This window comes from Bos grunniens, chromosome 13 (assembly GCF_055505025.1).
Source record: "Bos grunniens cultivar Pamir isolate PY7600 chromosome 13, Bosgru_T2T1.0, whole genome shotgun sequence".
NCBI classification, from domain to species: domain Eukaryota; kingdom Metazoa; phylum Chordata; class Mammalia; order Artiodactyla; family Bovidae; genus Bos; species Bos grunniens.
In genome coordinates, this window is record NC_141177.1 from 6,445,204 (window position 1) to 6,459,902 (window position 14,699).

Genomic DNA, 14,699 nt, shown 5'->3' on the forward strand with positions numbered 1-14,699 from the left:
AGCGCCTCCAGGCTCCGCGGGGCCCCGAGCGGAAGACTCTCGCCCGAGAAGCCCGGTCGTCCGGCTCGGGTTGAGCTGAGCTTCCGACGTAGCCGCGCCGCGTCTCCAGGGGGACCGGGGCGCGCGCGGAGCGCCTGTGCGGCCGCGGCGCGGCGTGGCACTTGGCCGACGCTCCCTGGGCGGCGGGGCCCGCCGTCCCGGAGCCCCGAGGGCCAGCCTCCTCCCGCCCCTCGTCCGGCCTCCGCGCGCTGCCTCCGCCCCCGGCCCGGGCCGCCCGCCCCCAGGCCCGCCCGCCAGCCCGCCCGCCGCGCCATGCGCCGGGCCCGCCGCTGAGCCCGGCCCGCCGGCGCGCCCCGTCCGGGATGGGGCGCCTGGACGCCTGAGTCGCCGCTCTGCGCGATCGCCGCGCCGGGGGAAGGAGCTGGTGCCGCGCGGCCGCGCTAGGATGGAGGTGTCCGGCGGCCGCGATCCCGGTGGCGACGGGGCTGGGGACAGTGCCCCGCCGGACGCCCTGGCTCACGGCGCCGCTGCGCCCAACTCCGGCCCCTGTGCAGCCGCCCGGGAGTCGGAGCGCCAGCTGCGCCTCCGCCTCTGTGTCCTCAACGAGATCTTGGGCACCGAGAGGGACTACGTGGGCACCTTGCGCTTCTTGCAGTCGGTGAGTGTCGCCCCCCGGGGAGCGCGGGGTCAGTCTCTGCTCCGGCCGCCAGCCCTGCTGCGGAGCTCCGCGGGGGGGTGGGGGGGCTCCCGCGTGGGTCCCCACAACCTGTGGCCACGGTCCCCGGGGAGGGGATCGCGAGGATCACCTCAGAGGCATCCCGCGGGGCGCGCAGAGCCGTTGGGGTGATCGGGCTGCTCCGGAGCTGGGTTGTCGCCTCTCTTGCCGGCCTGCGGTCCAGCCCCAACCCGGGGTCTCCTGCACTCCGTTCCACACCCCCCATACTCTGCCTTTTTGTCTTTTTCTCCCCCTCTCAACCGCCCCGTTTCAAATAGTTTTAAAATTAGTTAAATCCGTGAGGCAGAATCCTTGGGACCCAGGCGCCGAGAGCTTGGGCTCCTGCATTTTTGCCACCCGCCCCCGCCCCGGGGATTTCTTTGCCACTGCTCATCTAGGACCGACCCTGGAAATCCTCGAGCCCAGCATCCCTGCGCGCCCCGCAGAGTAGGATAAAACCCAAAGCCCGGAGTAGGAACAGAGGTCGCCAAAGCCCCCCGGTAGGACCCCTCTTTCCTACGCACACGCAGTTGCTGGGGCTGGGGGACTGTGGGTTTCGAACTCACGACTCGCCGGTTCCATCCCATTCCCCTCCACCCCCAACCTCAAGTTGCCAAACCACTGGCATCAGATTCTGTAAAATAACTGAGCGCTTATTATGCGCCAGGAGCCTACGTGTGTCGTGAGAAGGTTGAACCTTCCCAAGTGGCCCACGAAGTAGGGACGAATACCTCCCTCATTTTTCAGATGGGAGAATTTAGCTCCAGAGGGGCTGAGTAACTTGCCCAGAATCAAACAGCTGTTTAAGTGGGGATACTGGCTTTTGAACCAGGGCAGTCTCCGTCAGTGCTCCAAGCCCCTGTTCTGTACTGCATTTCTTTTTTGTTGTTGTTGTTTCTTCTCTTTCTTCTTCTTCTTCTTCTTTTTTTTTTTTTGTCTGTGAGAGGGAGGAAGGGGCCACTTCCCTACCGTCCTAGGAAGTGAGAAAAGTGGCTAGGGGGTGGAGGGGGTGGGTCTGAGGCAGCCTGGCTGGAAGTTAGGAGACTGGCAGGGCTTTAATCTCCCAGCCTCCTGCTGGGACCTCATTTACTCCCTTCTCTGCTCTAGGAAGTCTTTTAATCCTGGTGCAGGAAGGGCTGGGGGGCAGCAGGCAGCGGGGGCAGTTGGTGGCTACTTCAGAAACCCCAGAGCCAGGCCCTGGAGTTCCCAGTCTCCGGGGGAAAGAGCGAGGCTCTGGCATCCTCTGGGATCCCCTGTGGCTTAGGGGTGCAGCCGAGGCTGTGTGAGGTCTGAGTTTTAACTCCAGGAGGATGGAGCCCTTCTCTCTGTGAAAGGAGGTGTGTGTGTGTGTGTGTGTGTGTGTGTGTGTGTGTTGAGGGGGTGGTGGAGGAGAGTTGTGCAGAGGCATTGAAAACCTTTTGGCTAAAGGACCCTTCTAGAAAAGCCTGTGAGAATGAAGCAGGATTGGCATTTCTTTCCCATCCCTCCCTCTCTCACAGAGAAAAGAAAAAAAAGAAAAAAAAGAATCTGCTCAGTTTGAAGCTGGCAGTTTCTGAATTAAAGATGTAGGCAGCCCTGGTGTCTGTGAGCAATGTCAGCTTCCAGGGAACTCCTCACTTCTCCTTCTGAGCCACTCCCTGCTTCTTAGTCTGGAAGAGAAAGAGCAAAGACAAGCCAGTTTTTACATTAATGGGGAAGAAAAGATACCTTGTACCCCCACATCCTTGCCCTGGATGGTGTGGTGCCTTTCGGAAGAGATAGGAGATGGTGTTTGGGTTCACTGTGGTTTTAAATTGTCCACATGTAGAGTCCAAGGAAGCTGAAATAATGGAAATTGATTAGAATCAACCATTCTTCTTATTAAAAAAGAACAGGAAAAAAGATAAAAGACTTCTACACTTCCATATCATCCCTTTGACACTTTGAATCTGCTGAATTCATCCTTTTTCTTTCTTTTGGACTGCCCCGTCCGTTTTGAGATGAGCTGGTTCTGACTTTGACATCTTGGATCACTCTCGCACCTGTCCTGGCCTCAGTTTCTCCACTTGTCAGAGGCAGGGAGGGGAAGCCAGGCTTTCTTTCTGCCTTGTCCTTTTGGGTGTCCCCAAGCTTGTGCCAGCAAATGGACTGATTGTGTAACCTGACCAGCTGTACCTCAATTGTGAGCTGCAGGAGACCTCTCTTGTTTTGCTTTATCAGAAACGGTCCCTAAACAACCCAAGGTCTTTCAGTTTTGAAAACCCAGGGCTTGGAGCTTCACGAACTGCTAATTACCAAGGCTTTCCATGGCAGCCAGGCTGGCAGCCTGCAGGTTGTGAATCTCTCTTGTCTTCCCACTCCCTCCTCCCAGCCTTTATGTTATACTTACTGAGGGACTGTTCCTGCTTGGAAGAAATGTTGGGTAATCCCTCCTTGCTTTTAATTCCATGTGGCAGAGGCAGGTCTCAAAGGGCTGCCCTGGCTTCCTTGAGTCCCTCCTTTTAAGGTCCCTGTGCCAGTAGAAATGAAGCCTCTGTGGTAGACTGAGCATTATGGGAAATGCAGAAAAACCAGGTCTTAAGTTCTTGTGCTAGAGGAGGGCATGTTCTAGCCAAGGGTGGCAATATATGAGTGTTTCCAGAAATCCAAGTATGAGGTTGAGCTCTGGAGCCAAACTGCTGGGGGTCAGGTCCTTGGGCTCTGTGACCTTAGGCAAGTGGCTTAACCTTTCTGTACCTCACTTTCCTCATCTGTAAATGGAGAATGAGAGTACATCTTATAGGGTTTTGAAGCGGATAAGTGAATTATATTAATATATATAAAGCACTTAGAACAGTGCCTAGCAAGTTGTAAGGCAATTCTAAATCCTTCTGTCCATGGGATTTTCCAGGCAATAGTCCTGGAGTGGATTGCCATTTCCTTCTCCAGGGGATCTTCCCAACCCAGGGATCAAACCCGGGTCTCCCGCATTGTAGACAGACGCTTTAACGTCTGAGCCACCAGGGAAGTCATTCTAAATATGAGTTATTATAATTAATTTTTATATGATACTTAAAGATTACAGATGATTAGGATTGTAGGATTTTAGTAGCCAGCAAGCAGGAGTAGTCAGGGAGGGCTGCCTGGAGGAAGTGAGATCTGAGTCATTACTGAAAGGAGGACAGGAACTCTGGGTGAATTTCCGTTTGACCATCTATATTCTAGAACTAGTGGTTTCGTTTGGTTCTGGGTTTGGGGGCTCTCAGTTTCCTCCAGAATCTCCCCATCTTTCCTTACCTCCTTCAGGAGCTGGATTGTACTTCCTCCCTTATCTCCAGTGGGGCCTGATGACTTTGGTGCCATATTCTCTGTCTATTTATTGAAGAGTCATGGGAAGGGAAAGACAGCCCTCTCGTATTGATGCTGGATCTCTCTTGGAGGACCCTCTAGAGGTGGCAGGAGAAGATGCCTCGGGTTTTGAGAACCTTGGATCTCAGCCTTTAGAAGCCCTGGCTGTGTTAGGTGCACCGTATATACTCTTGTTAATAATGATAATGACAATGATATTCCTGCCTGTCATTACTGTGTAGGGGCTGACACTGATTCATTGCTTACCCTTCTATCCATTCATTTGATCTTTCCAGCACCCCTGTGAAGGAAGTGGTGTCTTATCCCCATTGGCAGATGAAGAAGCTGAGGCAAAGATAGTTTAAGTGAGCTGTCTGGTTCATGTAGACAGCTGCCTACCCTGGAACTCATGTCTGCAGCCACTTCACAGACTGCCTCTGGCTTATAAAGGGCTTGACTCGTGACTTACGGAGGTGGCAGAACTGGGATTTGAACCCAGATCTGTGTGACCCTTACCCTCTGCCTGGGCTTCCTCTGGTTACTTCCCCTCTGTGACGCCTGTCTCTTCCGCAGAATGGGCACAGCTTAGAAGAATAGAAATGTCAGGCTGCTGGGTTCCTCCTCTGTACTCCGTGTCTCTTCGTGGCGTGAGGGTTGAGGGTGGGGCTCTGAAGCCAGGCTGCTGGTGTTCAAACCATGGCTTTACTCCACACTGCCTGTAGGTGGCCCTATGCAGGTCACCAGCCTGCTCCGTGTCTGTTTCCCCATCTGCATAATGGGCACAGTATATCAGCTGCTGCATCATAGAGGAAAGGTTGCATTTCCAATGAACCTGAAGTTATCGCTGTTAGCACTGTGCCAGGCGCACAGTAGGTGCCCAGAATGCTCTGGTAGCCTTTTGAGGGGATGTGCAGCATTGAGGGGGGGGCAAAAGAGTTGGTCTTTTTGGGGCTCAAAGTCTTCCCCCTTAAAAAGAGGCGGGGTGATCCTTGAACCCACTTGTCTCATGTTTAGATTGGTTTGGGGTCTCTACCTACAAGTCCAGGAGACTGCCTTTGGGAACAGCTGCCAATGGCTTCCCTGAAGGATGTATCATCCAGCCTGGGTGGATGGGCAGAGAGACTCCTGTGTCGGGGGTGGTCAGCAGACCCTTGAAGGGCTCCCCTTGGCTCTCTGATGAGAGAAAGGGCTCCCCATTTCTCCATGATGCAGCAGCTGCTATACTGTGCCCATTATACAGATGGGGAAACTGAGGCACAGAGCAGGCTGGTGACCTGCCCAGGGCTTCCTACAATCAGTGTGTCGTAAAGCCAGGACAGAACAAAGACGGGTCACTCTCAGATACCCAGAGGGTCTTGTGAACTGGCTGGGCCGGGGTCCCTGAGGAACAATAGGCAGAGAGCTCCCAGAATGCTTTCTGTGGTTCTGCTTTTTGGGGGTAGGAGACGAAAGCTTTTCTTCTCATTGGAGCTCTGGTTGCCCAAACAAGAAACTGTGGTTTTGTGTTGTCACTATTTTTTTTTTTTAAGATTTTTGTACTCTTAGTCTGACACTAGGGAGCGATGCTGGGGAGTGGGGGCGGGGGCTGCCTTTTAAATTTTGCAGTCACAGAATGACCTGCTCGGTGACGTGGCGGGGGGGTTTCACAAGGTTGTGTTGTGCAAAGGAGGATGCTCAGAAGTTCCGCCTTGGGAATATAAGCAATAACCATAATATGATATACATTGTTGTATGTATGACATGACAGGAATTGGGAGAAAAGGGTGGATAGATGTGTATCATATGAAGAAAGGCAAGCAGAAAGATAAAAAAAGAAAAAAGTTCTAAGAAATGCTATTTGAAATGCCCTCTCCATGTAAAATTAGGCATATATATGAGAATATATTTTTTACAACTCGCCAACAGAAGGAATTATTGTACTTTCAGCCTGATCATTAGTTGAATGCACAGCAATAGTAATAATAATTTTGCTAAGATGTACGTAGCGCGAGATGTTTGCAAGCCCCAGGAAAAGCATTCTCTGTGTATCAGCTCCAGCTTTCCAGGTGTTATTGTGCTTCCTGTTCTACAAATGAAACAAAAGCACAGAGAGGTCAAGTCAGTTTCCCAGCGTCACACAGTTTGACGGAACTGGGATTCAAACCCGGGTAGTCTTGACTGCACAGTCCGCGTTCTTTAACGCTACCCTGACCTGCCCCAACAGGGTGCTGTGCTCACGACCCACATTCCTGCCTTTGTGAGACCTCTGGGCTGCCCAAGTGGGCAAGAATTAAGCCCGGCGATCCAAATGATCTGAGCTTTAGGATGTGAGGGACCCAGGACCAGCCCACTTTGTTTTGGGCTGAACGTCATCAGGAAGGCAGTGAAAATTTTGTGATGATAAAAACCTTAGCATCAGCAGAAGTTAGGCGGGGCCCCTCTTTTGTGTATGGCACACACAGCTACGTACAGGTAAAGCCATAAATAAATTAGACTGCTTTTTTCAGAGGTAGAGGGAGCATCTGCTGTGTATTCCAGTCCGTGTTCCAGGCCACGAGGATGCAGCCGCCAACGGGCCAAACGTGGTCCTTGTCCTTATGAGAAAGATGAGTCAACAGGGATGCTCGAACTCATGTATTTGAATGAGTGTGTTCTTCAAACAAACATCCCAGACACCCACTCGCTATTATTCCGATGTTTGCTCTTGTAACTGTTGCTCTGTCACTTTAAGAAGAGATGGATGGGGTTGGTGTCCCTGGCTTTTGGAGGCTTCAAGGGCACCACTTTCTTCGAGAGTGTCCCTTTTATCAAGCCAGTGAGCAGAAGAGCTGTTGGACTCGGCCACACCCTCAGATTAAGAAACCCACATCCTCTCTGCTTTACAGCTGGCCCTCTCTTAAAGCTTTTATAAAAGTTGAGTCTTTGAAGTAGGCCGTGCCTCGCTGCAGAACTTTACCTCCCAGATTTTTGTGTTTTCTCTTCTCCAATAGACATAGGTTCTCTGGCTGGAACCCTAGTGGGAAGTGGGTAACCAGGGTTTGCTGTCCCACTGGCTTTGTTTCGAAAGCACCAGGTGAGGTCAGAGCTGGTTCCTGCCCCAGAATTTAGGAGACATAGAACTTGTGAGCAAGCCAGGGGTGGAGGCAGGGTCTGAATCTCCTTGTTTTGCAGGTGAGGCCCCCGGAGGGACCCCCTAGAAGTTGTGTCCCTCAGAGGGAGGTAAGCCCTGGTCAAGGGTGGTGACTGCTGCTGACAGTTCCATCCTGACAGTTCTTGGGAGAGAAGGCTTGGGGGCCTTCTCTGGGGACTTGTGTTTTAGCCTGGATCCACTGTCCCCCTTAAACAAGTTCTACAAGGGGCATTTCCAGCCCTAGTAACTGATTTGGGGTGAATCCCTTCATCTTTCAACCTTTGGCATTATTGGCACATCGGGCAGGATTATTCTTTGTTTGTAGGGGTGGCCTGTGTGTTGCAGGATTTCAGAGGCATCCTTGGCCGCCACCTACTAGATTCCAGTAGCGTCCCCTTCCCCCTGTTGGGGCGATCAGAAGTGTCTCCACACATTGTCACATATCCCTTGGGGGCAAAATAGCCCCTGGCTGGGAATCACTGGCTGAAACCTCCTTTGATCACCAGCTCTGCTTTTGGCCCATTTGAAGGCAATTACATGTGTAGTGTTGATATGTGTGTGTGTGTGAATGTGTATGTGTTTACCTAAATGGCGTGGTACGGTTTGTATTTTTCACTCTGCAATGTGTCTTGGGTTCATGGTTAAGGGCACAGACTCTGGAGACAAAAACAGCCTGTGTTTGAAACGCAGCTCTGCCCCTGTGTGACCTTGGACGAGTCGTTTTGCTTCTGTGAGCCCTGGTTTCCTCATCTGTAAGATGGTTGTAGTCTCCCTAGGGTGGCTGCAAGGATCGAGTGTAGTCACTCACACTCCTGGTGCAGCTGGGTCCTGGGGCAAGATCAGTCTCCCTGAAGTACAGGCCACAGAAGGAATCCCTGAGGAAGGAGGGAAGCCTCCAGACTCCCAGACGAGTCTGGATTTTTAGGTTTATTTTTATTTTCTCTACTCTTTGAGGGCCAGAAGGGAATCTGCCTGTCCGCCCCTCTTCTGTCGTGTGGTCAGACACACAATCTGTGTTTACCCACCCAGTTCCTTCCCCAGGGTGGAGCTGGCAACTGACCCCTTGGTTCTGGGCCAGGAGAGGTGAGGCTATTTCAGGCTGGCTGGCCTAGGGCCACTGAAGGTTGGTAGAGGCAGGTGGCCAGTTGCTGGGGAGGGTGGGTAGCTTCTGCAAGAAGCTGCTCCCAGGAGGAGTGAGGCCAGGGTCACCGTGGGGTATAGGCAGTCAATGCCTTCATTCACAAATTCACTTCTTAAACAAACAGACGTTAAGCACCTACTAAGTGTCAGACATATGGGCTAGATGTTGGCACGTGGCCAGTACAAGATGGACAAAGTTCTTGCCCTCGTGGAATCTTCACACAGTACAAAAAGAGATGGCTTGAGCAAGTGACGAGAGGTGTAATCGTGATAAGATAATCCACTGAGGTCCTGCTGGGTGCCAGGTACTGTATGAATTATCTCTTTGAGCCCTTGCAGTAACCCTTTGGAGTAGAGACTGTCATTATATCTATTTTGCTCCTGGGGAAGCCAAGGCCCAGAGAGGCTGAGGAAATTGCTCAAGTCCACACAGTTTGGGGAGAAGGCAGTGGCAACCCACTCCAGTGTTCTTGCCTGGAGAATCCCAGGGACAGAGGAGCCTGGTGTGCTGCCCTCTATGGGGTCGCACAGAGTCGGACACGACTGACGCGACTTAGCAGCAGCACACAGTTTGGAGTGGGTGCCCCGAGAAGAAAGGAAGGGGGAGGTACCCTGGTGACGGAGGTGGTGTCATCTGTTGACATGAGGTGGTCAAGGGAGGCCTCTGAAGAGGTGGCCGAGAAGGAGCCCGCTGAGGAAGGAGCTGAGAGAAGCGTGCTCCAGGTGGTGGGCACAGCGTGTGCAAAGGCCCTGAGGCAGGGCCCAGTTCGGCTTGCTGAAGAGGAGGTCAGGTTGGCGTGGGCAGCAGGGGTTCTGGCGGCGTGAACCTCACGTGCACGGTGAGCCGTTTGGGCTTGAGTCTTAGTGGGATGAGGAGGCCTGGGGTGTGGCACCATCTGACTGATGACCTGAAACTCAGGACTGCATGGCGCCCTTCCCAAGGTCCAGCAAACACCTCCTGCTTCCTTCCTGGGCACCTCGCCAGGAGGAGGACCACATCTTCCCCTCCCACAGGCAGCTCCCCCCTGTCTGTGCCCCGGCTGTCTAGTGACCTGGGCAATTCTGTCCTCTGTCTGGGTGGGTGCTGTGAGCTGACCACACGTGGAGAGGAGTTTGGGCCCCTCTTCGTGGCCTGGGTGTGAACGGGCTGCACTGGGAGGGCTGTTGTGTGAGACGGGTGCCTGCTTCCCGTGAGGGAGGGCCACCCCATGTTTTCTGTTCAGGAAACTGATTTGCATGATTAAAAACTGTTCGGTGGCACCTCTGACTCCACCCTCCACTCACAGCCGTCACAACAGCACTTAACCTGGCGTCAGCTCGCGTGTCTTTTTCACACCCACTTCACAGATGAGAAAAATGGAGGCACTGAGGGTAACTCGCCCGGGGACCCACCCTGGGGAACTGGCCTCTGCCTCCGCTGCTCTCATCCTTGCCTCCCGTGGTCTGCTCTCCATGCACAGCCCGAGGAGCCTCGTTAGACTTGTGAGGTCGTGCCGCTGCCCCGTTCAAAGCCCTGCTGTGGCTGCCAGCGCCCTCAGTCAAAGCCAGGTCCTCAGGGTGGCCCAGGAGGTCCCACACCACTTGCCCTGTCTCTTCTCCCCTCCGTCTCTGAGGCATCTTTTTTTTTCATACCTTTTTTTAAACGTTGAGGTATGATTCACATACTATACATTCTACCCCCTCAAGAGCACAATTCAGCGGTTTGGGGTATATTCACAAAGTTGTGCAGTCATCGCTGCCGTCTAATTCCAGAGCGTCCTGTCGCCCTCCCTTGCTCCCCTCCAGCCACATGGACCCTTTCTCAGGGCCCCAGGCGTGCTCCTGCATTAGGGTCTTCCCATTTGTTCTGTCTGGAGTGCGCTTCCTCCAGTATCCCCATGGCTCACTCTTTCAGGCCTCTGCTTAAACCTCGTGGTCTTCGGAAGGTCTTTTCTGACTACCCCACCACCACTTCCTGTTTGAAATTGTATTCTGCCCCCACTTACTGCTTCCTGTCTCCTTTTCTCTGGGTGGTCCTTTATTCACTCTCTCTCTCCAGCACTGTTAAAAAGTGCCTGGCACATAGTAGGTGCTCATTAAATATCTGTCAAGTGAAGAAAAAAAAAAAAACATCTCCTCTGCACACACACACACATTTATTTGTTTATTTTTGACTGTACTACGCAGCTTGTAAGATCTTTGTTCCCCCACCAGGGATTGAACCCACATCCTTGGCAGTGAAAGTGCGTAGTCCTAATCACTGGACTACCAGGGAATTCCCATATGTTTAAAATAATGTGATGGTCTTAATTTATATAAATGCTCAGTATTTTTGTGTGGATTTTTGGGCCCTGGGGTCTGGCCCAGACTATCTGGGTCTGAATTGTGTCTCTGCCCCTCAGTGGCTCTGCGATCCTCGGCAAGGAGTTTCCCCAAGGAGTTTCCCCTCTCTCGACCTCAGTTTCCTCATCTGTAAAATGGGTTGGGACACTTTGTTCAGTGTTGGCATATGGCCAGGCTCCAGTCAATGGTAGTTGTTCTTTTATTAAAATTATTATCATGTTTTAGAATCTCAGTATTTCCCTTCTTTTTGCTCAAGAACAGTTATGGGGTCTTGTCTTGAAAAACGTGCCTCAGATCATTCTTGGGGCTTGAAATAAGCAACTGAATTCATTTTGGCCAGGTGGCCCCTTGACCCGGACTCCTGGTCTCTGTACTCCTGTCTCTGAAGGCAGTTGGGAGCAAGGACATCTTTGGGATGACTGGCATTTGGAGCTAGAAGAGATTATTCATCTCCTTCCCTGAGGAACCCACCCAAAGATAGAAAAAAAAAATGGTCATCTTCTCAAAAATGCATGAAGGCCCCTCCTATTCTCCCACTCTGAAATCTCTCCACAGACTTGAGTGGACACAGAATAAACCATTCTCTTCCTGGGCGAGGCTGTTGTACATTCTGCTTTCTTTGCATCCTCACAGTTGTGCAGATGAAGAAACTGGGGCCCAGAAATGCGAGGCCACTTGCCCAAGATCACAAGAGAGGGTGTATCCGTTGTCTATCACTGTGGAACAAACTACCCCGCATTTAGTGTCTGAAGCAGCCCTATTGATGACCACCATGCAGTTTCTGTGGTCAGAATTCTGGGCACTGGGTAACTGGGTTTTCTTCTCCGGGTCTCACATGGCTGCGGTCGTGGTATTGGCTGGACTAGCATCTCGTCTGAATCTTGGGGACCTCTGTTTAGCTTCTTGGGTGAATTTAGTTCCTTGCGGCCGTCGGACTGAGGTCTCATGTTCTTTCTGGCTGTTTGCTGTGATGACTCTCACCTCCTCAGATCCTTGTCATGTGCTTTAAAAAAAAATCCATTCAGACAGTCTCTGCCTTTTAATTAGATTGTTTAGCTCATATACATTAATGCAGTTATTGACAGGGTTGGGTTTAGGTCTAACATCCTGGCATTTCGTTGGATCTCCTTCCTCTCCTGTCCCCATTGTGCTGGAGGAAAGTGGAGCAGGAAATGCAGACTGGTTGAATCCAGACCCCTTGCTGTGGCTTACACGGCCTCTGAGGTCTGGACTCTGCTCACCATGCCAGCTTCATCTTCCTCTGCATTCATTATGTCCCGGGCTTTCTGTTCTTGAACTTGCTAGGCTGGTTCCACCTTCTCAACCTTTTCATTTTGCTGTTCCTCTTGCCTGTAGCACCTCTAACTGTGCTGTGCATGGGGCCCTTCCCTCTCGTTTAGCTGTATAACCCCAGTGTCACTTCCTCAGGGAGCCTTCAGTCCTGGTCTCTGTTTCACCACACCCATTTTCTTCTTGGTACCTGTCACTCCCTGAGATAGTCTGTTTACTTGATTGGCGTCTGTCTCCCCCACTAGGATACAAGTCATACGAGGTCAGGGCCCCTGCCTGCTGTGTTCACTGACAGCCCTGCAGCACCCAGCACATAATGGGCACTCTGTTCATGTGGGTCTCGGGAGTGAGTGTGTGAGCGAAAGGGACTGGATGGGGTTTACTGTGTGGTGGAGGCTCTCCCAGGTCCTGCCACCAGGCCTTCTGGTTCCTTGACTTTGGGGAGCGTGGACCTCAGCGTGGGGAGTGCCTGCAGACTGGCGTCCTTGGCCTCTTGCCCTCACCACGCTGGGAGGGCCGAGGGAGCTCTGCGTGGTCCCAGCCACTAGCTGATGGCAGGCCGGGCTGTTGATTGGGTGTTTTTAAAAGAATTTTTAAAGTTTATTAATTAAAAAAACTAAATTTTTTTTTGTCTGTGCTGGGTCTTCGTTGCTGCATCGGGGTTTCTGCAGCGGCGGTGGCGGGGGCTGCTCTCCGTTGTATTTTTTTTTGTCTGTGCTGGGTCTTCGTTGCTGCATCGGGGTTTCTGCAGCGGCAGTGGCGGGGGCTGCTCTCCGTCTTATTTTTTTTTGTCTGTGCTGGGTCTTCGTTGCTGCATCGGGGTTTCTGCAGCGGCCGTGGCGGGGGCTGCTCTCCGTCGTAGCGTGCATTCTTCTCATTTCGGTGGCTTCGTTCGTTGTGGAGCACGGGCTCTAGACACAGGGGCTCGTGGCACGCAGGCTCAGGAGTTGCGCTTCGAGGGCTTGGGTGCCCCGCAGCATGTGGAATCTTCCTGGAGGAGGGATCGAACCCGTGTCCTCTGCGTTGTCAGGCAGAGTCTTATCCACTGTACCACCAGGGAAGTCCAACTGGGTGGTTTTTTAAGACTTATTTCCCCCTGATCAAAAAGGTCATAAATATAGTGGGCGTGTATGTGTCAAAAACACATTCTTTTATGTCCTTTTATTACAGACTCTCTCATATGGAACCAAATATGGTAAAATGATGTTTTATGTATGTACCTGGCCGTATATGTTACACATTTCTGCACATGGTCAGAGGTCTAGACGTAAAACTCCAGTGTGCTGTATTTGTGGACATTTTAATTCACTTTTTGAAAGTTAATTTTTGGGTACCTTTTAATGTTGACATTTCAAGAATAGAGAGCACCCCATAGACCGTTACCCTAGGTTCACCAGTTTGTTTTCTAATTCTCCCCTCTCCTTTCCCCTCCCCACCTCTCCCACCTCATACACACACGTGCATGCACACACACACACAGAGTTTTTATTATGTTGATCCATTTGAGAATAATTGCAGACATGATGCCCCTAAATAATCTCCTAAGAACACAGATATTCTCTGCTATAACCACAGTACCCTGAACAAAATCGGGAAATGTAACATTGATAGTAAATTATACAATCCACAATCTGTATTCAGATTTCACCTGTTTTTCCAGGTGTTCTTTATACTTCCCCTCCCCTCTTTCCCATCTCCAGAATCCGGTCCTGTATCGTGCATCGTGTTTAGTTGACTTCACTGGCGATTTTGACTGCGTGTGACTTTTACCCCTTGTGTGGGTGGTAGAAACTGTCTGCTGAGATGTAGTTCTTCCACAATTGTCCCCAGGCCACCACTTAGCAGCTCTGTGACCTTGGGCAGATGGCTCCCGGGCCTCAGTTTCTTTGGCTGTGAAATGGGGAGATCTCCTTTTCTCCCTTGCACACGTTTTATTGAGTGTCTGCTGTGTTCCCGGGTGTGTTGACACTGGGGATTCGGCAGTCACAGGGTAGGCAGACATCTGGGTCCTCAGGCTGGTGGCTGAGAGGAGAGGATTTGGTGGAGCGAAATACAGTAGTAGGTGCTGTGCATGGAGCTGGCTCCCAGGGACACCCTCTTCACGTGGGCCGTTTTTGCTGTCACTTTGCTCGTTGTGGAACATTTGGAAAATAAAGACAAGCAAAAAGATCTCACCTTTGCAAACAGCTGTTTCACCTTTCGGTACATTTCCTGCTTGTCCTTTGCGTGTTGTTTCAGCCGAGGTGTGATCACACCACACACATGGTGTTATGTTTCTCTTGCCTCTTCTGTGCAGCTCCTGTGTCACTAGTAAGTACACTCCATCGCTAAGCTTTCGATGGCTTTGTAGTGAAACATGGGTCTCTGGGTCCACACTGTCCAAGCTGACTTGCTAGGAAACTGTTGACCGAAACTGCCCACCTTGGCCAGGCCCACTTGCCTGGGTTGTCTCACAACAGGAGGCACCCATAAGGAACATGCTGCTGAAAACTGACTGGGAGCATTTGGGAGGGGTCAGAAGAGGGAGGAGGGAGATGACCAACCTCCCAGAATCCTTTGCGTTGGCTTCCATCTTGGCTGGGCGATGCCACCAGGAAGGACCCTGAATCAAACTATGGGCTGAACAAGATGACTGGCCAGAGACAAGCCAGAAAAGAACCCCGTTCCCCTAAAACCCGGGACTGTGAGCCATGTGGTAGAGCAGTTCTCCTGGGCTCCCTCACCCCGCTGCTCTCCTCCTGGGCACCCCCTTCCAATGAAGTCTCTTGCTTTATCAGCACGGGTGTCTCCTCGGACAGTTCACTTCTGAGTGTTAGA

The 14,699-nt window shown here is 52.0% G+C and overlaps 1 protein-coding gene across 2 annotated transcripts in view; it reads left to right on the forward strand.

Annotated features, from left to right (window-relative positions):
- Positions 1–274: 274 nt before the first annotated feature.
- Positions 275–14,699, forward strand: part of PREX1 (phosphatidylinositol-3,4,5-trisphosphate dependent Rac exchange factor 1) — a 181,278-nt gene continuing 166,853 nt past the window's right edge. Inside the window, exon 1 of one of the 2 annotated variants that reach the window (XM_086330807.1) lies at positions 275–658. In XM_086330807.1, the coding sequence (XP_086186933.1) occupies positions 446–658 (213 nt within the window). In that variant the 5' untranslated portion in view covers positions 275–445. The remainder of the gene's footprint in view (positions 659–14,699) is intronic. The other variant, XM_086330806.1, reaches the window with a different exon arrangement.